This window comes from Symphalangus syndactylus, chromosome 2 (genome assembly GCF_028878055.3).
Source record: "Symphalangus syndactylus isolate Jambi chromosome 2, NHGRI_mSymSyn1-v2.1_pri, whole genome shotgun sequence".
NCBI lineage: Eukaryota > Metazoa > Chordata > Mammalia > Primates > Hylobatidae > Symphalangus > Symphalangus syndactylus.
In genome coordinates, this window is record NC_072424.2 from 98,911,688 (window position 1) to 98,939,587 (window position 27,900).

At 34.2% G+C, this 27,900-nt stretch overlaps 1 protein-coding gene across 3 annotated transcripts in view; it reads right to left on the minus strand.

Annotated features, from left to right (window-relative positions):
- Positions 1 to 5,093: 5,093 nt before the first annotated feature.
- The window catches only part of TBC1D32 (TBC1 domain family member 32), a 270,320-nt gene continuing 247,513 nt past the window's right edge, over positions 5,094 to 27,900 (minus strand). For 2 of the 3 annotated variants that reach the window (XM_055262795.2, XM_063620888.1), the window contains 2 exons: positions 19,094 to 19,282; positions 5,095 to 9,539 (listed from right to left, as the gene is read on the minus strand). In XM_055262795.2, coding sequence (XP_055118770.2) covers positions 9,420 to 9,539; positions 19,094 to 19,282 — 309 coding nt within the window. In that variant the 3' untranslated portion in view covers positions 5,095 to 9,419. Of the gene's footprint in view, positions 9,540 to 19,093; positions 19,283 to 27,900 lie in introns of all 3 variants that reach the window. The other variant, XM_063620893.1, reaches the window with a different exon arrangement.

Sequence of the window (27,900 nt, forward strand, 5' to 3'; positions counted from 1 at the left end):
ATGAAAATCAATAAAACAGAGATCAAAATATAAGATAAAATTGATGCAACTTAAAGTTGGTTCTTTGAAAACATTAATATGTAATCCTAGCACTTTGGGAGGTGGATCACGAGGTCAGGAGATCAAGATCATCCTGGCTAACACGGTGAAACCCCGTCTGTACGAAAAATACAAAAAAAAATTAGCCAGGTGTGGTGGCAGGAGCCTGTAGTCCCAGCTACTCGGGAGGCTGAGGCAGGAGAATGGTGTGAATCTGGGAGGCCAAGCTTGCAGTGAGCCGAGATCATGCCACTGCCCTCCAGCCTGGGTAACAGAGCAAGACTCCATCTCAAAAAAAAAAAAAAAAAAAAAAAAAAAAAATTAAATAAAATTCATAAACTTCTAGCTAAACTGATGAAGAAAAAAAGAACATACAAATTACAAATATAAAGAATGTGAGCAGTGACAGCAACACAAATTATAGATATTAAAAAGGATAAGGAACCATCATGAATAACTTGATGTCAATAATTTGACAATTTAGAAGAAATGGATAAATCCCTTAAATGAAACTACCAAAACTCTCTTAAGAGGAAATCATTTGAATAGATAGACAGCTATGAAATAAACTGAATTTTTAGTTTTGCTTATCACAAAGATTTCACTGGAGAATTCCATCACACATTTAGAAAAACATACCATTTTATACACAAACTCTTCCACAAAATAGATGAAAGAGCACTTCAAAACTCATTTTATAAAGCCAGCATTACCCTGCTACCAAAACCAAAAAAAGAAAACTACAGATAAATATCTTTCATGATGAGAACACATGGACACAGAGAGGAATAAGACACACTGGAGCATTTTGGAGTGTGGGAGTGTAGAAGGAGGGAGGGGATTAGCAAAAATAACTAATGGGTAACAGGCTTAATACCTGGATGATGAAATAATCTGTACAAGCTCCCATGACACAAGTTTACCTATGTAACAAACCTGCACTTGTACAGTTGTTTAAAAGATTTTTTAAACTTTTAAAAAAATCCTTCATGAACATAGATATAAAAATTCTTAGCAAAATTTTAACAAATCAAATCTGACAATACATAAAAATAATATCATGACCAGGTAGACTTAATCTTAGGAAAGCAAGGTTGGTTGAGCATTCAAAAATCAGTATGTCAATATACTGTCATACTGATATTGACAGAAAAAAAGAAAAAAAAAGATCACTTTTATATAAAGTATTTGATAAATCACTTCGGAATAAAAAATGTATTCTTGATTTAAAAAAGAAACTCACACAAAGTAGGAATAGAAGGGATCTCCGTCTACCTGGTTATGGCATCCCTGGGAAACCTACAACTAACATATTGCTATGGTAAACTCATTAGGATAAACTGTCAGTTTTTATTTGGAGTATTTATCCTTTTTTATTATTTATTTATTTATTTATTATTATTATTATTATACTTTAAGTTTTAGGGTACATGTGCACAATGTGCAGGTTTGTTACATATGTATCCATGTGCCATGTTGGTGTGCTGCACCCATTAACTCATCATTTAGCATTAGCTATATCTCCTAATGCTGTCCCTCCCAGCTCCCCCAACCACAAAACAGTCCCTGGAGTGTGATGTTCCCCTTCCTGTGTCCATGTGATCTCATTGTTCAGTTCCCATCTATAAGTGAGAACATGTGGTGTTTGGTTTTTTGTCCTTGCAATAGTTTACTGAGAATGATGGTTTCCAGTTTCATCCATGTCCCTACAAAGGACATGAACTCATCATTTTTTATGGCTGCATAGTATTCCATGGTGTATATGTGCCACATTTTCTTAATCCAGTCTATCATTGTTGGACATTTGGGTTGGTTATGAGTCTTTGCTATTGTGAATAGTGCCGCAATAAACATATGTGTGCATGTGTCTTTATAGCAGCATTATTTATAGTCCTTTGGGTGTATACCCAGTAACGGAATGGCCAGGTCAAATGGTATTTCTAGTTCTAGATCCCTGAGGAATCACCACACTGACTTCCACAATGGTTGAACTAGTTTACAGTCCCACCAACAGTATACAAGTGTTCCTATTTCTCCACATCCTCTCCAGCACCTGTTGTTTCCTGACTTTTGAATGGTCGCCATTCTAACTGGTGTGACATGGTATCTCATTGTGGTTTTGATTTGCATTTCTCTGATGGCCAGTGATGATGAGCATTTTTTCACATGTTTTTTGGCTGCAATAATGTCTTCTTTTGAGAAGTGTCTGTTCATGTCCTTCGCCCACTTTTTGATGGGGTTGTTTTTTTTCTTGTAAGTTTGTTTGAGTTCATTGTAGATTCTGGATATTAGCCCTTTGTCAGACGAGTAGGTTGCAAAAATTTACTCCCATTTTGTAGGTTGCCTGTTCACTCTGATGGTAGTTTCTTTTGCTGTGCAGAAGCTGTTTAGTTTAAATAGATCCCATTTGTCAATTTTGGCTTTTGTTGCCATTGCTTTTGATGTTTTAGACATGAAGTCCTTGTCCATGCCTATGTCCTGAATGGTATTGCCTAGGTTTTCTTCTAGGGTTTTTATGGTTTTAGGTCTAACATGTAAGTCTTTAATACATCTTGAATTAATTTTTGTATAAGGTGTAAGGAAGGGATCCAGTTTCAGCTTTCTACATATGGCTAGCCAGTTTTCACAGCACCATTTATTAAATAGGGAATCATTTCCCCATTTCCTGTTTTTGTCAAGTTTGTCAAAGATCAGATAGTTGTAGATATGTGGCATTACTTCTGAGGGCTCTGTTCTGTTCCATTGATCTATATCTCTGTTTTGGTACCAGTACCATGCTGTTTTGGTTACTGTAGCCTTGTGGTATAGTTTGAAGTCAGGTAGCGTGATGCCTCCAGCTTTGTTCTTTTGGATTAGGATTGACTTGGCGATGTGGGCTCTTTTTTGGTTCCATATGAACTTTAAAGTAGATTTTCCAATTCTGTGAAGAAAGTCATTGGTAGCTTGATGGGGATGGCATTGAATCTATAAATTACCTTGGGCAGTATGGACATTTCACGATATTGATTCTTCTAACCCATGAGCATGGAATGTTCTTCCATTTGTTTGTATCCTCTTTTATTTCATTGAGCAGTGGTTTGTAGTTCTCCTTGAAGAGGTCCTTCACATCCCTTGTAAGTTGGATTCCTAGGTATTTTATCCTCTTTGAAGCAATTGTGAATGGGAGTTCACTCATGATTTGGCTCTCTGTTTGTCTGTTATTGGTGTATAAGAATGCTTGTGATTTTTGTGCATTGATTTTGTATCCTGAGACTTTGCTTAAGTTGCTTATCAGCTTAAGGAGATTTTGGGCTGAGACCACACCTATTCGAAAATTGACCACATAGTTGGAAGTAAAGCACTCCTCAGCAAATGTAAAGGAACAGAAATTATAACAAACTGTCTCTCAGACCACAGTGCAATCAAACTAGAACTCAGGATTAAGAAACTCACTCAAAACCGCTCAACTACATGGAAACAGAACAATATGCTCCTGAATGACTACTGGGTACATAACGAAATGAAGGCGGAAATAAAGATGATCTTTGAAACTAATGAGAGCAAAGACACAACATAAGAGAATCTCTGGGACACATTCAAAGCAGTGTGTAGAGGGAAATTTATAGCACTAAATGCCCACAAGAGAAAGCAGGAAAGATCCAAAATTGACACCCTAACATCACAATTAAAAGAACTAGAAAAGCAAGAGCAAACACATTCAAAAGCTAGCAGATGGCAAGAAATAACTAAAATCAGAGCAGAACTGAAGGAAAGAGAGACACAAAAAGCCCTTCAAAAAATTAATGGATCCAGGAGCTGGTTTTTCGAAAAGATCAACAAAATTGATAGACTGCTAGCAAGACTAATAAAGAAGAAAAGAGAGAAGAATCAAATAGACGCAATAAAAAATGATAAAGGGGGTATCACCACCGATCCCACAGAAATACAAACTACCATCAGAGAATACTACAAACACCTCTACGCAAATAAACTAGAAAATCTAGAATAAATGGATGAATTCCTCGACACATACACCCTCCCATGACTAAACCAGGAAGAAGTTGAATCTCTGAATAGACCAATAACAGGTTCTGAAATTGTGGCAATAATCAATAGCTTACCAACCAAAAAGAGTCCAGGACTTGATGGATTCACAGCCAAATGCTACCAGAGGTACAAGGAGGAGCTGGTACCATTCCTTCTGAAACTATTCCAATCAATAGAAAAAGAGGGAATCCTCCCTAACTCATTTTATGAGGCCAGCATCATCCTAATACCAAAGCCTGGCAGAGACACAACCAAAAAAGAGAATTTTAGACCAATATCCTTGATGAACATTGATGTAAAAATCCTCAATAAAATACTGGCAAACTGAATCCAGCAGCACATCAAAAAGCTTATCCACCATGATCAAGTGGGCTTCATCCCTGGGATGCAAGGCTGTTTCAACATATGCAAATCAATAAATGTAATCCAGCATATAAACAAAATGTTTTTAAAAATGTATCCAGTTATGTAGCTATCACTACAATTATGATTTACAAGTCCTTTCTTCTATGAAGTCAATCTTCTTTCCTCACCTGCTGGCACCTGGAAACCACAAATATTCTTTCTACCTTTTCTAGAATTTTCAGATTTGCCTTTTCTAGAATTTCATATACATGACATCATATAGCATGTACTCTTTTGTGTCTGGCTTATTTCACTCACCATAATGCTTTTCAGATTTATCCATGATTTTGTGCGCATCGGTAGTAGCTGGCTATATTTATTGCTAAATTGTTGTCCATTTTATGGCTGAACCACAATTTGTTTATCCATTCCTCAGTTGAAAGAAACTTAGGTTGGTTTCCGGTTAGGGCTATTATGAATAAAGCTGTAATTAATCACATTTAAATCTGCATATGGAACTATATTTTCTTCTGGGTAAATACCTAGAAGGGTTATTACTGAGTCCTCTCTGAGTCATATACTGAGTTAAGCATTTAACTCAAGAAACAACAACAATAAAAACAAAAACAAAAAACAAAAACGAAAAACTCAGCTTCCAAAATGGCTATTGTACTTCCTGTTTCTATAAGAGACCATGTATTCCAATTGCTCCACCTCTTGCCAGCCATTGAAATTAGGTTTTTGTTTTGTTTTATGTATTTTAGTTTTAGACATTTTAGTGAGTGTGTAGTGGTTATCTCCTTGTGGATTTAATTTGCATTTCTCTAAAACTAATGGTGATAAGTTTCTTCTTGTGTACTTGTCAATTTGTGTATATTTTCTTTGGTGAAGTGTCTGTTCAGAAATTTTCTATTTTGTTTTTTGTTCATTCTCTTGCTGTTGAGTGGTTAGAAATTTCATATATTCTGAATACAAGGTTCTCTACTAGCTATGTTCTGCAAATCTATTCTCTTACAGCTTTTTTCATTTATTTGAGAGTATATTTTGAGGGCTTTTTTATTTTAAAGAAGTACATAAAATGTAACAATTTTTCTTTTGTGGCTTATACTTTATGTGTAAGAAATGCCAGACTAATCAAAGGCTTTAAAGAAATTAGGTATGTTTTATTAACAAATTACATACTACATTAAAAGAATGATTATGTACCATTGTCTTTGGTTTCCATTTATTTTTGCATCTCAGATGTCCTCTTGTCATTTTTTTCTTTCTAGACCAATCCTTGAAGATTTTAGCTTTTGGCTTATTTTCAAGCTATTCAAAATAATTCCTTGTCACAATTTTGGTAACTCCAGTATCCAAAAAGACAATTCCTCCAAAACCAAAACCTCAGCTCCTTGACTTCCTTTATTCACATAATCTCATCTCTCTTCTTTCCTCTAGTTGTTCATTCTCATGGTCAACCCCTTCTAAAATCTCAATTTTAAGCATTTTACTTAACAATTGTGAGGTCTAATCATTTCACCTTCCTCTCTGGAGGATTTCAAATCAAATAATCTTTCAATACATAAGAACCTACAATCAATTGATCCTATCAGCTTTTCACTGTACCATACATATCCACCCTCTTGTCTCCACTTCCCTTTTCATCCAGCTTAAACACCACAGTCACAATATTATAAAAATTAACTTGCAAATAACATCAACTCCCTTGTGCCCTTCCTTGCTTACTGTATTCTCTTGGCTAAAGCAAAACCCTGGTTAAACCCAACTCACCACTTACTCCTTGCCAACACAGGCACAGTGTAAGGTAGCTGGAGAAAAACATAAAACTTTGCTAACTCATCTCATGACCAGTAAATCACAATAACACTTGTTTTCCTATTCCATTCACTCTTTGACAATTATTTCACATACTCTTATCTCCTGAAAACTACCAAAGCTTTTACTATTCTAATTTTTAGTAGATGACCTTGTTTCCCACATCACTGAGAAAACAAATCCACAAATGCCTACTCTATGTCTGTGCCCATTTATTCTGTTTCCCCCTCTGTTACTTTAAATGCAGTGTCCATGCTCTAGGAAAGGCTAATTCCACTACTTATTCACTATATCCTATTCCCCTTACATCTATTCATGACATTTACTCCAGCTCTTCCTCTCTACCATCAATTTTTCCTTCTCTACTGCATCATTTCCATCCAAATATAAATATGTTTCCATTTCGCATTTCAAAAACAAAACACACTCACAAAAACAAACAAAAAGCATCTTTTAGTCCCAGTCTGCATTAGCTGCCATTCCTATTCCACCCATTACAGCAATATTCCTAGAAAGAGCAGTTTCTAAAATCTTTCCTCTCAGCGTCATTTAAACCGAATCCAATCAAAACTTTTGCCCTCACTTACTTAATCAAAACTACTCTTATCAAGGTCAAGGTCATCACATCCGGAGGTCAATTCACATTTGTCATCTGTATCACTATTTTTCCATGGTTTTAAAATTATTCACCTCCCCATGCTGACTGTGAACTCTTTGAGATGCTGTATATCATTTACTGTGCTATCTTGAATATTTAAAAAATTTCATTATATGTGTAACCCTTAAAACATATCTGCTTAATGAATAAACAACAAAATTTAACATCTGAAAATTGTAAATTCCAATGAGAGCACATCATTATTTACCAATCACAAATTCATGTGGAATCTTGTGTGAAAGTTCAGATAAATTTCTGAGGCTTATTTTACCTCCAATGATACTTTAGGAGAGTATTATGAGGAGATAGAACTACAAATACGAAATTTTGAAAGCAGATATTCAAATATTTTTATATATGAATTTTTCATAAACCTTTTTACATTATACCATAACATATTTTATTGTAATTGAATCCTATCAAATGTATGAGTTACCCCTCCACAAATTAGAAATAAAGTCTAAGGACTTACATTTTAAATAATTAAAAATAAAACCAAGGGGCATGACAGGGTATGATTGTTCTAAAGCGTACTCTAAAAGTAAGTATAGAAATAACTCATAATGATAGCTACACTACCTACCATATTTTAAACTTTCTTTCACCAAATTGCTAAGTCATTGTTCATAAGATACTTATATGTCACTAGAGCCTTCTAGCTCCAGCTGAAGTTATTTTTTTTCTCAAAAATGTAATTGTTAGAATCTAGATCTTACCTCAGTTTCCAATGAAAATCACCAATGGACATTATAAAATTAAATTACAGTTCATTCTTCTCCATTTGTATTTCCAACTACCGTGTACGCAATTATAAAAAGAAATAAAGCTGCACGATTCTTAGGACCCATAACAATAACTCAGGAAGGGGAATGGGAAGAAATGGAACCATAAACATGTATTACAGCTTCCATGGAACAGATTTTCAAAATTAAGTTTGAAAGTAGACAAAGCTTAGTATTTTGAGCCATCTATGAGTCTCTTTTAACTCACATCGGCTGAAGTGAAAGTGCACAATATGTCAAATTAACTTGCTCAAATTACTTTTCTCAACTTTACAATGCCCTTTAGGAACACTATTACTGAGAAGCTATTGTTGGCATTTACAGCATAAAACTTGATTTTGGAAGGCTGATATTGCAATAGCCTAAATATTACTAAATTGAAAACTGTATAGTACCAGTTATTTGATCATGCTAAATGAAAAACTGTTTGTGAATGATCCACTTTTAGTTGAAAAGGAAAAAAAAAGCAGGGTTAGAGTTAGAATGATTTTAATGGTTGATTTATATTTAGATACAAGGAAAGAATAAAAAACAGTATCTACAATTAGAAAAACTTATTGAAATAAACTCATGACTAAAAATGAATAATGTAATATATTCATGTATTATCTTTCATATATTCATTGTGAGTTAAGATATAAAAAATAGACATTCACATATTGTATTAATCTTACTGGTGCAGAGACATCTATTTAAATAAAACAAATCATAGTGTTAGCCATTTAAAATAATTTAGAAATGTATTCCCCTTTATATTTTCAAGTTCAGTACAAGTAAAATATATCACTAAGGAAAATGCATAACAAATAAGAGCAGAATGCTTATCAGTATGAAATAACCAATCTGTCTCTTCAATGAACCATGTAAAGACTTCATTTCAAACAAAGAATTATAAATTGATATAGGTATCAAAAGCAACTCCTAAAAAACAATTATGTCCAAGGACAACAGTTTTTCTACCACTTGCCATGGTAAATAATATCATTGTTATTCCACATGTAAAAGAAGCAGTTGTGGTTTTATCCATTTTCCTTTATATGTACAGACATAAAGAATGGAAGAAATATTGTCTTTTCCTTGTCTTATGGGCTTTCTGCAGCTAGTCAAAATATTATTTACACTATTACTTCTCCTTTCCAAACTCACTGGAAAAAATATTTTAATCATCTTAATAAAGGAGATGTAAGTTGGGACTAACCTTTTTTTTGTTTTGTTTTGAGACAGAGTCTCACTCTGTGGCCAGGCTGGAGTACAGTGGCACGATCTCAGCTCACTGCAACCTCCGCCTCCCAGGTTCAAGCGATTCTCCTGCCTCAGCCTCCCAAGTAGGAGGGACTACAGGCACACCAGTGCACCCAGCTAATTTCAGTATTGTTAGCAGAGACAAGGTTTCACCATGTTGGCCAGGATTGTCTCGATCTCTTGACCTTGTGATCTGCCCACCTCAGACTCCCAAAGTGCTGGGATTACAGGCATGAGCCGCCGCGCCCGGCCAGGACTAACTCTTAAACATGAATAAGAACTATAAGTAAGCTAGATCTGATTCTATAATAACCTTACGAAACAACAAATTTACAAAAATGAATTCACAAATTGAGCTCATACCTACTTAAATATATCGTTATACTTCTCAGTATTTATAATACGTATATTCGCAAGTTAAATGTTGTTACAGACACAGAAAACCATCAAGCCCCCCTGCTGCCTTTAAAAATAAATAAAACCTGAATTTAAACTGTGTGTCTCATGATCTATGTGCTCTGCAGTCTAATGTTCCGCATGTCTCTCAGCAGCACTGTTCGGTAGTTTTGTTCCAAAATTTCCATGTATTCAAAATAATCACTCACTCGAAAACCATGCAGTGCTTCTTCCTGCCAAAAATTATAAAAGGAAAATTATTTACTTGGGTAAGACACACAATTCCAAGTTAATGAATTTTAAATAATTGATATACCATTTACTTTCAGCTATAGATGGGGGTGGGCTGTTTATGTTGCCAGTAAATGTGTCATTGCTTTTTATTTAGTGAGCTGTGCATATATATGACAGGAAGAAACTATATGTTCCCCTTAAATAAGGTTTTCTATTTTCAAAACCAAAAATGATTTACAGCTACCAGAAAAAAACAAAGACAGATAAGGAAACCTTCCTAATTTTAAATATAGTATCATGTTATACAATGATTGTTCAAGTTTGTAATTAGTAAAGACCCTAAAGCTTATCTACCAAAGGATACCATAATAATGCAAGAAATATCTGCTGTATAAGCTACTGTCCATAAAACCTCCAAGAATCTGCAATTACTAATGTTGGTACTGTGCACATCTATATTAATTTGGAATTTAATGGTTAGTGTTCCAAACGAGACACTCAAGAATAAACAGTAAGAACACCCATTTAACAGTTTAGAGTCTTTTAGGGAATTTTATGACCATTCCTTTTAGTACCTCCAAATACTATCTACGCAGTACCTACAATCAAGGCAAAACAAAATATGCAGAAGAAAAGTCATCTTTGATTCAGTGTAATTAATATTTATAATGTTAGGAGTTTCAGAGGTTACAAAAACTTTGGAAAATTCATGCCTTTCAGGAGTTTATAGTTTAAAGGCAAGAACTACTATAAGAAGAAAAAAAAAAGCAACCCAAAAGAATAAAAGACAATGCATATCATATACCAGATACTGTGTTAGAGGCAGTTTGTAGAGAAGAAAACTCAATATAGAAATAGCTAGGAAAACATTACACAATCTCGATGAGAACAGATGTTTTTAAAGGCTTCAGATATCACTTGTCACTTATGGTTAGTAACCATTCACAGCTTGCATATAACTTGGGGTAACTTTATTCTTATTTTGCCATCATTACCAAAAATCTACATAGTTTGAGGGAAAGGTTAGTTAGGACATTCTAAAAAATTGAGGACTGATCTACAAGGCTGAAATTACAGCTGAAGAAATGAAATGCTGTTGTTATATACTTAATACCATTAAGGCTAGAACAAATACCTTCCAACCTAAGTATTTGAGGTCTAATCTCAAGATAATTGTGAAATTATTTCAATCCTTCTTTCACTTATTCACTCATTCATTCTCTTATGATACGTAAGGTTCTTGATTGGCACTGAAGACACGAAGATGAGTGAGAAGAACCCTGCCCTAAAATGTTGACAATTGAGGCGTATATCATGTCTCTAATTTTATGTATAAGTAACTGAGTCAAAGGGAATATTTTTATCCTATGAATAGCAGAAATGCTGGGTCTTTGTAAATTCCTGTCCCATCAAAAATATTTCACTTTTTTCTTTGGGGAAAAAATAGGATCAGAGTAAGAACAATCCTAGTGTTCAAGAACTCATTTTAAACAGTTATTGTTATAGTCATGGAACAATTATGAATTTATCCATTCATTTCATTCAAATTATGTGTGATGTGGCTTTAACTACCTCTTCACTAAAACTATACCTAAGATGGGGAGGAATTATAGTAATGTGTTATTCTAACCAGAGACTAAAGTTCCAATGGCAGAAGAACTGTTTCAGGACATATTATTTTCAAAGGAATACTTATTGCTCATTAAATATGAATTATAATAATAGGAGATGACAGCACTTGAACAAAGCTCTAATAATTCATTTCTGGGCAAAAAATAAGCAATATCTATTTAACATCTTTTAATTATTGTTTCACTTTAATAAAACCACCTAGGGACCGCCATAGTTATAACTCAATTTAAATATATTTTTTCCTCAGAATGTATTTTTTGAAATCATGGTTTCCATTTTAAACATTAATTGTAAATGCCCTGATAACTACACCAAAGAGATACCCATAAAAATGACACATAAGGCTATTAACGTCTTATTTCATAAGAGAAAAATTTTAATACACATTTAAAAAGGAGTGTTTTCAAATGATATAGTTCATTATCGAAAATTTGTAGGCAATTTTAGCTCTGAATAAAATTCCAAAATATCTACATTTTACATTTTGTCTTCAAAGTAAAACATTTTTTCATCTTATCCTAAATGTTCTCTAATGGACTTTTTAGTGGATAACTTTTACTTGTGATTATGACCATTTAGACTGCCAGCTTATCGTTCAAGTTGTAACAGACTAATTCCTCAGACTAGTGCTTATCATTTCATTTATAGACCAAAGTATATCAAACTCTATATAAAATATGAATGCCTCAATTATTTAAGTAGTGGACACATTAATTACATAAGGTAACAACAACACTATTCTGCTTTATATTAACAGTATAGTATTTGCTCAAGAAATTTTTTTAATAGATTACTACTACTAGAGTGATTTACGTTTTAGTTAGGAAGTTCATTTTGAGCTTATTGCATTTCATTTGTTGTATCTAATGCTATTCAACTGGTAGGTTTTTAATAATTTGTTGCCTTCATTAATTCTGAGTTTCAAATGTTGAATCATCCAAAAGTATTAAAAATTCCCATTCTAAACCACAATGTTGGATGTATTCAATATTATATAATATGGTATGTATGTAGTTTCCCTCTCTCCTTTGTGTATAGAACTCCAGTTTCAAATTTCAAATATGCATTCATCTGCTTTCTTTTAACTATTGAGAGCATTTGATTTGGGACCACTGAATCTAGGACATTTATTAAAATGTCAGACTAGTCAATGAAAAACAACTTGATATAGTAAAAGGAACACGGGATTTGGATTCAGACCAAATGAAAGGGTTTGAATTCTCCTATGTTAGTTACTAGATATATGAACTTGGGTATATTGACTCTAAGCCTCAATATTTCATGTGTTAAATGTGGACAATAATATCATACAATTGCTCTCTGGATTAAATATTCTTAAATCTGAACTTTTTACCATAGATTAGAGTATCTTATATGATTTGGTCCCTGTCTCATCTCTTACCTTTTTCATTCCTTCACCTTGTTCTGGCCACAATGGTCTTCTTGACACTCTCTAAGTGAGCCAGCTCATTCCGACCTCTGAGATCTTGCACTTTATTCCTATTTAGGCAGAGATCTTGCACTTTATTCCTGTTTAAGCAGCCTTTTGCCTAGGAATTCTTTGTATGACTTTTTTCTTTTGTTTCATTCAGGTGTCTGTTTACCCCATCAAGGGTGGTCTTGCCTGGCCTCTTTATCTAACTGGCAACTTAGACTCCTCCACCATGTTTGATTTCCTTATTAGAAATAGAATAAGGTCTATAATACTTAAGATATTATGGATTTGTTCATTTATTTGCCTTCCAGGAGAATTTAAGGTCAATGTAGGTGGAGTACTTGGCTCACAGTTGTTCCACAATAAATAGTTGAATAAGCCCATGAGTGAATGAGCAATACCTGTAAAGCTCTTTGCCCAGTGTGTGGCATACAATAAGCACTCAAGATATTCATAGTGGTCATAAATAATGAGAACACATTTTTATTAATGATGGTCTTTGAAATGGCTCAGCTACATTTTCTTGATCACACTACAGACATATGATGTTAGGCATGGGTAGGCCTATCAAGGATTACTGACTCCAGTCTCTGCTCCTCAACCCCTTGCCAGGAATATAAGGGAGCCATTTATCTAAAATATTAGGATGTTACTAGCTTTTCTTGCAACTTCAAAAATGTGCCTATTTTGGAAAGAAAGCTATACCAATACCTTGAAAAGTTATTTGTATTAGTTGATGTTTGCAAAAATACTGAAGATACTAATTTTTAGCAGAAATTTTTTTAGAACTACTGCAAGCCATGTGAGCTTAAAATCTGAATTGACGATAAGGCCTTTTGTAGTAGTAAACAGATAAAAAGCACAAGAAGATCAAGTGTGCTAACATGGTATACCCTGCTTTATGAATTCAGGACCAAGTTTAGATATTCTCTGATATATTCTTTCCCAAATACTTAATTATTAATGCCCTTGCAAAATGATGATTTTTAAAATATAATAGCTCTTTATAAATTATGGAGAAAAAAAGGGTAAGGTAAGTTACTTTGAGTGGGTTAAACTGGAAGAGTTGACTTTTATTAATAACATTATGAGACATAGAATAAAAAATTACCACAAAAGGTATAGAACTTAACATATACTTAACAAAAGTTAAAGACTCGCATTAATGTCAAATCTCATATAGAAAGCTCTTGAGAGGAGGATTTATGAATATAGTTCTGCTCTTTACCCTTACTAGAGATAATCTTTTTGTGTGTTGTGTCTTACACACACACACACACACACACACACATATATATATTCTTCTTGATCAAAGTGATAGAAATATAACAACCGGTAAGCAATGTTTCTTCCACTATGTTCCTTCTGGGGTGTTCAGTAAAATTAGAAACTCCTGGATGCAGTCCCTTAAATTTTCGAATCCTTGGCATTGGCCTTGGCATTCTGGATTCTGATTTATTAACAAACTCCAAAGGTCACAGTTTTATGTATTCTAAAGGTTTTCAGGCTACTTAAGATTTTCTACTACAATCTGACAACTCATGCTTCTGCCAAATAAATTCTGATTTAACAGGTCTGGGAAGGAATCTAAATACATTAATTTTCATAAGTACCCTAAGTCATTCTTAAGACCAGGGAGTTTATATAGTGTTTGTAATTCTGGATAGAATGTGAAGTTCTTACAGATTCAGGACACAGTATGTGGTTCTTGAAGAATTAAACTCAGCTGAAGGGTACTTGGAAATACGTGATTGTACCAGAGACTTGATTTAGTCTTGGCCAGGTGAATGAGGGAATAGGTCCTGATCAGAAACAGCATAAGAGGATATTTCTGACCAAGGTGTGAAGGTAATGTCATTGACAGGTATTACTATTATATGATATCTTAAGAAGTCTCAGGAGCTGGAGAAAAATGGGAGCAAAAGTACACCAAAGTGTAGCTATGCACTCAGAAAATTCTGTTTCCTTTGCTTGTATTCTCTACATATCTTCTTCTGTTAACAAATAAATAAAAAGAATCTAGTAGAGGGATGTAGCAACTTAATAACCGCTAAGTTTTTTTAAGTACTTACTATGTTCCAGATAATGATCTAAAAGTATTTTACAAGTATCATCTCATTTAATTCTTCAACAACCCTATGTAATGAAGAAATAAGCATAAAAGTCTAAGCAATGTACTCGAGCTCACACAGTGAGTGACGAAGTTAGAATTTGAAACCAGATAGAATCAAGTAATATAAGGACAATGCAGAAAACATATCTGCAAAACACAGCTGACACTGTACTGAATACCTTTAAAATATTTGCTCAGATGGTGAACTGTTTTAAATATTATGTATACTTTTATCTTATAAAAGCTTAGTATTCAATCAGATTTTCTCAGTCCCATCTTCATTTCTCACCCTGTCAATGTTCTCTGGTAATAGCAGTTGCAACAGCACCAACAAAAAATCCCTCTTGACAATTTACTGATTGGGTTGAAATTAATCTGATTTTTTCATAATTATAAATTGATTTTGTCACAATATGCAAGATTTAGTTGAAGCATTTTAATTAAGTATTTTGAGCCTTCACAGCCTGATTTTCACAGAAAGGCAACCTTTTTCTAGGCTGGTATTTCAGTGAAGTTTGTCCCCAGGTTGAATTCACAAACTAAAGCCAAGATTTCTGACAGCCTAATAGCATGTTAGAGAAGAATACAACACAGCTCACTAAAACACTAGGACATCCACTTATGAACTACTATTAAATTAAACTGTCACTAAACCTGTTTGTGTGTGTGTATGCGCGCTACAGATGAGTTGAAAGAATGAAGAAAGAATGAACTTAAGACTTTCCAGCTTGCTGGGATATTACAGAATATTTACTTTGTTGGATGTTTTTCCCCTTGGAAATATCTACAGACTTTCTGAACGATCATCTGTCACAGATAAAAATGTTCAGAATTCCGGGCCCAAGGACTGAGCTCCTTCTTTAGCATATCTTCAGAGGCTGCCTTCTAGCTCGGTACTAATACATTAATCACCACAGCATGAAAATGATGCACTTAACTGCTCCAATATCCAGCCCACATTCTTGTTGTGTCTAAAAGGATACTGTGAAACAATCAGACAATGTTTTGTTGATATCAACTTATACCCAAGGCATTCATCTAATCTTTCAGTGGTCCAATCTGAAGAGGAAAAATAAGTTTTTCTTTCCCCCATAAACCTGTTCTGCCTATTAGTGTTCACACCACCTTCTGATCCAAGAAATTCTAACTGATCTTTTTAATATATTGATTTGGAATCATGAAGAGCTGTTTAGTGAGCTATTAGAAATGTAGGCAATAAGTCTATACCCTCAATTACCTGATTTAAAATCTTGAGCCTAAACCAAAGTGACTACAAATGGACTGATATTTTCTTGATACTGAATATTGCACACGGATTTTTATTTCTGAAACAATGCTTTTATCGTGTCATTTTATCTCAATACATGAAATTTAAATCAAGAAAAGAATTGCATATCTTGTTTCTCAATATAACTGATAATAACTGAAAGTATAACATATTTGTGGTTTTCAATATTTTGAAAATGAATTCAATTAGGCCCGATTATTTGAACTCATTTATAACGTCAGATGCTTGATCTGTTTATTTGTATATACTTATTCAATTTCTTCTTAAAAATAGTTTCATGACAAAAGAAGTATGAGCTCATTCCTCAAATATAAAATAAAGCCCACATAAATATATACAATAAAAAGTAGAAGTATCTTGTTTTACTTTATCTTCATTCTTCTTGGAAGCAATCATTATTAAATATGTAGAGTGAGGGATAACGTGATTAAATAATATATACAAGAATATTATTATGGCTGTGGTATGCAGTTACATGGGGAATTTTTTTTTTTTTTTTTTGAGACAGGGTCTTGTTCTGTAGCCCAGGCTGGAGTGCAGTGGTACAATCATGGCTCACTGCAGCCTCGACCTCCTGGGCTCAATTGATCCTCCCACCTCAGCCTCCTCAGTAGCTGGGACTACAGGTGCATGCCACCACACCTAGCTAATTTTTGTACTTTTTTTTGGTAGAGATGGGGTTTTGCTATGTTGCCCAGGCTGGTCTCAAACCCCTGGGTTCAAGCTATCCACTCGCCTTGACCTCCCAAGATATGGGGATTACAGGTGTGAGCCACTGCACCTGGCCTATATAAAGAATTATTGATAAGTCTTTTTTCCCTCTGTACAAATCTGAGATTTTGAATAAGAAAGTATAAAACATAATTTCCAAGGTTCAATCTCTATAGCTTCAGTTGAATGAGGAATTCTTAAATCATGTGAGTATTTTTGACAGGGGATGTTTCTAGGGTAGGCAAAATAAAATCAGTTCATTAATCAATACTTCATTACTGGTTATTATATGAATAAGTTAAAAATGCTGTACATATATACTTCACAGACAAGATACTATTTCAGGGCCAAATGGAGTAGTTAAAGGGATATGTAAATACATATTTAAATAAACTATACCAGAGTTTATCTCACAAGAAAAATGAGTGCCCATTAAAAGAGAACAGTGAATTTTGACACCTACCCACTGAAAATAAAACAACAAAAAAAGTAAAGTTATGGTATCAATCAAAAAAGCATTTTTCCTAATCTCTCAGGTAAATGAAAACAACAAGGGTAAAAAGTAAGGTTAGTTCTAGGACACATGCTAAAATTAATTCCTTGCCTACATGTTCTCAGTTTGGATTTAAACCAACGCTATTCAAATTTTAGTAATTTAACAGAGGCTTAGGTCATAATCTCCTCTCCCCATTTAAAATCCTTTAGTTTCAAACTGATAGCATTATGCTGAAAACACAATGGAGAATGGTTTGGGACACATTTAAAGAGGTTAATATTTGCAAACTCTATTATAATTTTTCCCTCAAATAGTCAAAAGAGAGATGAAACTGTAAATCAACATTAATCAAATTTAAAGATGATGCTTTTGATAGGAAGAAAAATAAGTGGTAAGCACTTAATGAATTTAGTAATGTTTGTTATTTGATGTGAATAAAACAAAGTTTATTCATCTTTCCCATTTATTTATTTACATTATTTACTTACAAAATCAACAAATATGTATTGAATACCTATTATCTACCAGGTATTGTTTGATATATTGTTGAAAATACATCAGTAAATGAAACAGACCAAGTCACAGTCCTTATAGAGCTTACACATTTTACCAGGGAAGACAGACAAAAACACATATAAAATAATTTCAGATGGTGATAAAAACTGTGAGAAAAACTAAAGTGGGATAAGATGTTAGAGAATTACAGGTTGGGGGATACAGACAGATATGAGTACAGGAAAATTTCAGACTCTGAAATTCCTGTAACTGACCACTATAGATGATGAAAATGTCCCTTACTGAAAATGAACCTACATTTTGTATTCAACATAATTTCAATTTGCTTAACACTTCCTGTATTCCAAATCACCTCTTAGAGAGCATTCTTTTATTTTTCTATCTTAGTTTTTCCTCTACATGTGCAATCATTTTTCTCAGCATACTTTTTCATTAAGACTGTTTCTAATCTAGTGATATATATTGAAAGTTTAAAACCTTTTGAATTCTGAATTGATGAAACAAAAATGATAATTTGGCAATCTTAAATGATCAATGGCATTTATTTAAAGAAAAATATCATTAGATGGAAAATAACCCTGGCAGGTATTTAATGGTAAATAATAAAATTAATTTACATAGAAATTGTTTGTTGACCTAGAGAAAGCCTAGCAAATGATGAATGTTGTTTTTAGTGTATACGTGTATATGTGTTCCTGTGAGATGGCAAAGGTAGTAGGGATAAAGAAACATTTTAAGTTCCAAGATTCTTAACTTTAAACAAATAGCTAGATTTCCACCAAAAAATGAACACTGGGATGTATTTATATCTCATGTACTTTCTAAGTCCCCAACTTCCAAAATCACATTATTGTAATTGAGAAAGTAACTATATCTTTTTTAAAAATAGTACCATATTTGGTGATAACTTTTTAAAATGAGTGCTATGATAAAATAATCTTTCATGAAAATCTTTTATAAAAATAGAAGTTTAGAAAAATATAAAAATATGAAAGCATAGGAAATTATTAATATATTAAATATATTTAAAAAGTATCAAACCAATAAATTAAACTTTTATTGACCAAATAGCCCATAGGAATATTTTTAAAATATTTCTTTTTTGCCATAGCATGTGGGTTACAAACAAAGTGTTGGATCCAGACAGCTTATTTCATATTCCAGTTCCACTTTAGCTATACGGTTTGTGGCAACTTAACTCTGTGCCTCAGTTTACTCATCTCTAAAATGGGGATGATAATAGTATCTACCTCTCATCATTGGTTTTTAGGATTAAATGAGTGCCTAGAAAAAGTATCTGATATTAAGCAACCAAAGTTAGCTATTAACTCAACATTTTCCTCTCCATATAAACTTACTTACTTTTAGGAAAACTTGCAGATCTTGAGTCTGAGTGTGCTGTAGAATGTCTTGCTGTAAATGTTTGAATATAGCTATACATATATACACTTGATAATCAGGACCAAGGAAAACACAAGTAGCAATATAATGGCAGATTTCTATCCAATTTAAATAATTCCAAAAACACTGGGTTATCCATTGCAGGCAAATCTTTAAAAAAAGAAAAGTAGTAAGTTCATTAAAAAACTTATAAAACCACATTTGACTTTTAAAAAACATTAACCAATAACTCATACAAAACCAACGAAAAGCTTAGTGCTTAATCAAAATACAAGGACAGTCTTTATAGATGCCTAAAAAGGATGCTTCTCCTATTTGCTTCAGTTGTGAAAAAAACTTTCATGGCCTTGGAATTCAGGCCTTAAGGGTAACTGATAGTGGTCACACTCCTCATATACCTATTACTCAATGCCTTCTTTATTCATATTGTGCTCCTCTTACCCAAAACACCAATCTGCTCTCTACAGATAACAAATGCTAAGAGACTATTTTAATTCAGAGATGGGAGTTTTTTTTTCTATACTACCTACAACCACAGATGTATAATTATGCAGATGACAGATTGCTAAATGTTACATTAATGCAAATGGACTCTTCCTGAATCAGAAAACAATTTAAACCTAACAGAATTACATAACATAAAATCTGGGAGCTAATGCAGAGAATATTTAAAAAATGAGACTTTTACAAAAGGAATTTTTTTCCTGTTTATTTTTTGAATAACATTTGTTCAGATTATAAAAGCAATGCGTGCCCACTGTGGAAAACAGGAAAGTTTAAGAAAAAACAACAGCAATGACACAGAGATTATAAATACTGGAAACATTTTGATACATCAATGTTATGGGTAAAGTTGAGCCCCACTCAAAAGATATGTCAAAGCCCTAACCCCCAGAACCTCATAATATGACTTTATTCGAAAATAGGGTCTTTACAGACGTAATCAGGTTAAAATGAGGTCATTATGGTGAGCCCTAATCCAATATGACTAGTGTCTTTATACGAAGGGGAAATACAGTCACAAAGACATGCAGACAAAAAGGAAGACAATTGAAAAGACACAAATGGAGAACACCATGTGAAGAAGCAATATGTATCTGCAAGCTAAGATTCTAAAGGCTGCTAGAAACCAGGAGAGAGTAAGTAACAGTTCTTTCCTTAGCAACTATGGAGTGAACATAGCCTTGTTAACACTTTGATTATGGCCTTTTGGCCTCCACAACTGTGAGAAAATAAATTTCTGTTGTTTTTAGCCACTAAGTTCATGGTACTTTGTTACTATAGTCATAAGAAACAAACACAATTACTTTCCAATATTTGCATTTTCATTTATGATTTACAAATTACTTTACCTTCGACAAAAGATTCCCCTTATTGAATATCTCTTCTCCTTTAGTTTTATGGTTTTTTTTGGAGATGTGGGGAGGAAAAGGGAAAAGATTTAATGGCTTATCTCAATTTGTCATAGGTATAGAGGATACAGATATACAAATTTTCCTTTTGTGTTCTATCATTTTGTTCTTCTAAAAATATATTCTTGAAAAGGTTCTAAAAGTTGATTTTTATATCCTTAATTCAACTTTTTGGCATGCTGATCCTGCTTTTAACTGACTTGAACAAACTAACATGTATTAGTTTGCTAGAACCACAGGCAGGGGGGCTTAAACAATAAAAAATTGTTTTCTCACTTTTCTGGAGAAATCCAACATCAAGCTATTGGCAGGGCTGGTTTCTTCGAAGCCTCTCTGAGGCTTATAGATGGTTGTCTTTCCCTGTGTCTTCACATGGACTTCCCTTAGTACATGTCTGTGTCCCAATTTCCGCTTTAATAAAGACACTTGTGATATTGGATTACCGTCCAACTTAATGACCTCATTTTAACTTAATTACTTATTTAAAGGCCCTATTCAAATATAGTCACATTCTGAAGTGCTGGGGTTAGGACTTAAACAGGTGAGTTTTGAGGAGACACAATTCAGCCTATACCAGAGGGTATTATTGAATTTCTGTTTTCCAGACATTATTACTCATATCAATTGTTACCCTTTAAGTAAGGCTATTAATTCTGTTTTCAGGTGTAAGAGTTTCCTTTACAACGATAATGTTCCCCTCCTGTTATGTTCCAAAATCTTTCCAAAGAGCCCATAAGTTTTAACTCAATATTAAATTAGAATATATCTATGAATACCCAATATTTGTCAACAGGCAGTATATATTAAATTCGCCTTGGTCCTACTTTACTGTTTACTTGGAATTAATAGGATGTATCTCCCAAATTTCAACATGGAGGGTAGGTTGGCGTACAGAGTACATTACTAAATCTCCATTGCCCCCACCCCAACAAATCCCTGTAATACGGCTCTAGTGGACTGAGGAAGAAGTATCTCCTGCTCCTTCTTGACTAGGCAGACTGAAGCAGTCAGTAGTACTTTGACTAGAAGCAATAATTCCTTAATTGCCTGTTGCCCTGCTGCCAAGATTCTCTCCCTGTTCGTTGCTACAGCTATTAATGCCAATCAACTTAAGGCCATACTGTGTTAATGAAAATCTAGAGTCTCTGGATGGATAAAGAAGGAGAAATAATTCGAGAATGAAAATAAATACAAATGATCTCCACAGCTAGAGAAAACAGTTCCCACTCAATTGTTAGTTTCAGGAGTGAATGGGAAGTTGATAAAGATGTGGGGTCTCAGCTTCTGTCCACCATATACATTGGTAAAATGAAAGTAACCCTAGAATCTGCAACAGTTCATTATTATACATAGTTTCTAATGCAGTTGTAATTTTTTGGCATGTATATACATTCAAGCATTGTTTTCTGTACATTGTATTTTTCTTCATTAAATGGATATAATACCTATGTTTTTCCATCACATGGGAAATTTCGAGGAGGAAAACTGAGACTGTAACTGAAAGTACTTTGAAAAAGTGCTATATAAATGTTATGTTATAACAAAGGTATAGATGTTATTATTTAACAAATATTTTTTGACCACCTAATATGTACAAGGTAATATTTCATTTTTTATGTGAACAAAAGACATTTATCCCTGTTCCACAAAGTTTACAATTAAAGGGGAGACATCCTTTTTAAACATATGACCCTCTTTGCTTGGTAGAAATTATATTGGCTTTACTATATTTGCAAGTACTTCAGACTTACATTGAAATAACAGAATTCCAAAACACCGTATCCCTGGAGGAATGCTGAGCTATGAGTCATAAATTTTAATCTCTGAGCAAGTAACTTCTGTATTTTTTTTTTTTTTTTTTTTGAGACAGTCTCACTCCATCACCCAGGCTGGAGTGCAGTGGTGCAATCTCAGCTCACTGCAACCTCTGCCTCCTGAGTTCAAATGATTCTCATGCCTCAGCCTCTTGAGTAGGTGGGATTACAGGTGTGCGCCAAGACCCCAGCTAATTTTTGTACTTTTAGTAGAGACCGGGTTTCACCATGTTGGTCAGGCTGGTCTCGAACTCCTGACCTCAAATGATCCACCTATCTCAGCCTCCCAAAGTGGTGGGATTACCTGCATGAGCCACCACACCTGGCCACTTCTGTATTTTTATAAAGTTCTGCAAATCAACTGACCACATAGAATTCTAACAGGACAGAAGAAATAGTATGTGTCCAAACAGACATGATGTAGTTTTTTCTTTAACAATTATTATGGAATTTTTTAAAACATATATAAAGGAAGATAGAATAGTACATGAACTAGACAATTTCAAATTTTGATTGGTTGATATGTGTCTTGTTACTTTTCCCCTATAGGTTCCCCTCCTTTCCTCCATCCCTTTCTCCTACTAAAGATGTTTTCTCCAACTGCATAGTATTCCATTGTAGATAAACCACAATTTATTCAACCAAGCTCCATTCATGGACGTTTGCAGTGTTTCTAGTCTTTAGATAATATAAAGAATACTATAATAACATATTTGTGGATACGTATTTTTTTTTTTTTTTTTTTTGAGATGGAGTCTCGCTCTGTCACCCAGGCTGGAGTGCAATGGCGCGATCTCGGCTCACTGCAAGCTCTGCCTCCCAGGTTCATGCCATTCTCCTGTCTCAGCCTCTCCGAGTAGCTGGGACTACAGGGGCCCACCACCGCGCCCAGCTAATTTTTTTGTATTTTTAGTAGAGATGGGGTTTCACCGTGGTCTCGATCTCCTGACCTCGTGATCCGCCCACCTCGGTCTACCAAAGTGCTGGGATTACAAGCGAGAGCCACCGCGCCCGGCCAGTAGATACGTATTTTCAAATTTTTTCCCAGTGTATTCCTCGGTTAGAGCTCTTGAGACTGCTGTGTTAAACAATAAATGGACATGTAATTCTGCCAGAAAATGACAAATTACCATTTATATGTCTCAAAAATATATTATTACATTTTCAAAAACAATCAGTTGAGTCTTTATATTCATTGGAAAAAAATGCTATTATCAACAGTAATGAAATTGGCTTATAAAGAAAGTGAAACGAATTTTGTTTTATGGTAAACCACCATTCCATATGTAATATAGAACTAATTACACTTTAAGATATTTAAATAGCTTTTTAGGTTTGTAAGGAAGGAAAATCACTTGCATAATATGCATTAAAATCTACCACAGCTTTCCTAGGCAATTTTGTTCTTGAACCACACTTAAGATTATGCCAAAGGACATTAAGATGCCACACTGAGGTGCACATTATTTTATTTGAGGTAAATTATTTCTCCTCGTAACTAGAATTAAAAAACAATCTTCAAAGGTTCTCATAAGAACATTAAGTCTTCTTCTTTTCCTAATTGAATACCCTTTATTTCCTTCTCTTGCCTGATTGCCCTGGCCAGAACTTCCAACACTATGTTGAATAGGAGTGGTGAGAGAGGACATCCTTGTCTTGTGTCAGTTTTCAAAGGGAATGCTTCCAGTTTCTGCCCATTCAGTATGATATTGGCTGTGAGTTTGTCATAAATAGCTCTTATTATTTTGAGATACGTTCCATCAATACCTAGTTTATTGCGAGTTTTAGCATGAAGGGGTGCTGAATTTTGTCGAAGGCTTTTTCTGCATCTATTGAGATAATCATGTGGTTTTTGTCATTAGTTCTGTTTACGTGATGGATTACATTTATTGATTCATGTATGTTGAACCAGTCTTGCATCCCAGGGATGAAGCCCACTTGATCGTGGTGGATAAGCTTTTTGATGTGCTACTGGATTTGGTTTGCCAGTATTTTATTGAGGATTTTTGCATCGATATTCATCAGGCATATTGGCCTAAAATTTTCTTTTTTGTGTGTGTCCTGCCAGGTTTTGGTATTAGGATGATGCTGGCCTCATGAAATGAGTTAGGGAGGATTCTCTCTTCTTCTATTGTTTGGAATAGTTTCAGAAGGAATGGCACCAGATCCTCTTTGTACCTCTGGGTAGAATTCGGCTGTGAATTGGTCTGGTCCTGAACTTTTTTGGTTGGTAGGGTATTAATTACTGTCATATTTCGGAACTTATTACTGAGCTATTCAGGGATTCAATTTCTTCCTGGTTTAGTCTTGGGAGGGTGTATGTGTCCAGGAATTTATCTATTTCTTCTAGATTTGCTAGTTTATTTGTGTAGAGGTGTTTATAATATTCTCTGATGGTACTTTGTATTTCTGTGGGATCAGTGGTGATACTGTATATTTAGAAAACCCCATCATCTCAGCCCAAAATCTCCTTAAGCTGATAAGCAACTTCAGCAAAGTCTCAGGATACAAAATCAATGTACAAAAATCACAAGCATTCTTATACACCAATAACAGACAGAGAGCCAAATCATGAGTGAACTACCATTCACAATTGCTACAAAGAAAATAAAATATCTAAGAATACCATTTACAAGGGATGTGAAGGACCTCTGCAAGTAGAACCACAAACCACTGCTCAAGGAAATAAGAGAGGACAAAAATAAATGGAAAAACATTCCATGCTCATGGATAGGAAGAATCAATATCATGAAAATGGCCATACCACCCAAAGTAATTTATAGATTCAATGCTATTCCCATCAAGCTACCAATGACTTTCTTCATAGAATTGGAAAAAACTACTTTAAAGTTCATATGGAACCAGAAAAGATCCCGCATTGTCAAGACAATCCTAAGCCAAAAGAACAAAGCTGGAGGCATCACGCTACCTGACTTCAAACTATACTACAAGGCTACAGTAACCAAAACAACATGGTAGGGGTACCAAAACAGATATATAGACCAATGGAACAGAACAGAGGCTTCAGAAATAACACCACACATCTACAACCATCTGTTCTTTAACAAACCTGACAAAAACAAGCAATGGGGAAAGGATCCCCTATTTAATAAATGGTGCTGGAAAAACTGGCTAGCCATATGCAGAAAACTGAAACTAGACCCCTTCCTTACACTTTATAGAAAAACTAACTCAAGATGGATTAAAGACTTAAACATAAGACCTCTAAGTATAAAAACCCTAGAAGAAAACCTAGGCAATACCATTCAGGACATAGGCATGGGCAAGGACTGCATGACTAAAACACCAAAAGCAATGGCAACAAAAGCCAAAATTGACAAAAGGGATCTAATTAAACTAAAGAGCTTCTGCACAGAAAAAGAAAATATCATCAGAGTGAATAGGCAACCTATAGAATGGGAAAAAATTTTTGCAATCTATCCATCTGACAGAGGGCTAATATCCAGAATCTACAAAGAACTCAAACAAATTTACAAGAAAAAACAACCCCATCAAAAAGTGGGCGAAGGATATGAACAGACACTTCTCAAAAGAATACATTCATGCAGCCAACAAACGTATGAAAAAAAGCTCATTATCACTGGTCATTAGAGAAATGCAAATCAAAACCACAATGAGATACCATCTCATGCCAATTAGAATGGCAATCATTCAAAAGTCAGGAAACAATAGATACTGGAGAGGATGTGGAGAAATAGGAACACTTTTACACTGTTGGTGGGAGTGTAAATTAGTTCAACCATTGTGGAAGACAGTGTGGCGATTCCTCAAGGATCCAGAACTAGAAGTACCATTTGACCCAGCCATCCCATTACTGAGTATATACCCAAGGGATTATAAATCATTCTATTATAAAGACACATGAACACTTATGTTTATTGCAGCACTTTTCACAACGGCAAAGACTTGGAACCAACCCAAATGCCCATCAATGATAGACTGGATAAAGAAAATGTGGCACATATACACCAGGGAATATTATGCAGTCATAAAAAAGGATGAGTTCATGTCCTTAGCAGGGACATGGATGAAGCTGGAAACCATCATTCTCAGCAAACTAACACAAGAGCAGAAAACTAAACACTGCATCTTCTCACTCATAAGTGGGAAGTGAACAATAAGAACACATGGACACAGGGGAGGGGAACATGACAGACTGGAGCCTACTGGGGAGTGTGGGCCTAGGGGAGAGAGAGCATTAGGAGAAATACCTAATGTAGATGACGGGCTGATGGATGCAGCAAACCACCATGGCATGTGTATACCTACGTAACAAACCTGTATGTTCTGCACATGTAACCCAGAACTTAAAGTATAATAATAATAATAAAACATTAAGTCAAAAAAGTTTGGTTAAAACAATTACCTACAGATGCTTGATTAAGCCATAATAAGTATGATTTATAAACGATAAAGTTTTCTGATTCAAAGACACTAATTTTAACAACTCCTCTGGCTTCATTTGCTTTCATCATAGAAAAAGTATCAGTAAAGTAAGGAAGAAAACTAACTTTGGAATAAAAGTGGTTTCAAGTCCTTACACTATCTGAATGACCTCCTCAAGTCAATTCACTTCATTGATCGTGAATTTCTCCATCTGTCACACAATAAAGGTTAAAATTTTAAATGAAAAAAGAACCACTCTTTATATTATGAAGCAACATGAAAAACATAAGACTATTTTTGTTGCACTTCTAGGCAAGACACTGTCAGAAAATCAAAGGACCTGAAGCGAGGCACATATATATCCATACCTTTAAAGATCTTCAACTAAAAAGAGCCAGGTAAAGAATACAAATAATGTACATGCGTTTCTACTAAAAGAGAGGACAGAAGCAGTGTACAAAGTGTGTAGAAAGCAGTGTACAAACACAAAGCAAAATCATCCACTTGTATATGATCCAGGATATTTCCATTTGGACATATATTAAAGGATAAGTACTGACAAGCAAAAATAACTCACAGGAAGGGAGAAGGTATCATCTCAAGGCGCAACATCCAAAACATGAAGAGAGGAAAGACATACGCATTTATAAAGACATATGCACTTACAAATCTGACTCTGAACAAGGGCTATGCCCAGCATTCATATCCTGCTTTGCATTTGTATAATTTTACATTTTCAAAAAGCAATGTGTCACAAAAAAATAATGAAACAGTTTTCTATAATACCGCTTTCATAATAGGGGGAAAAACAGCAAATGAGAAAATCCATGCAGATTTTTATACTTTATATCCAAGGGATTATCTGTGTTAGCCTAATTGTTGGCATAGTACAATATAATAATCAATTATATTCAGGATAGTGACTCCAAGGAATTATAAAAGATGAATCACTAAAGATACATGGTACTTCTTAAGCCAGGAAAATGAACAAAATACAGTAAGACTTTTTTTAACAGAAGATAAATTGGTCATAAAATTAATAGAACATGTGATTTTCTGTTGCTCATTTAAAAATAATATATATTCAAATTTCTATTTTCTTTCCAAACTCAGTTATTACTAAAAGAAACTATAC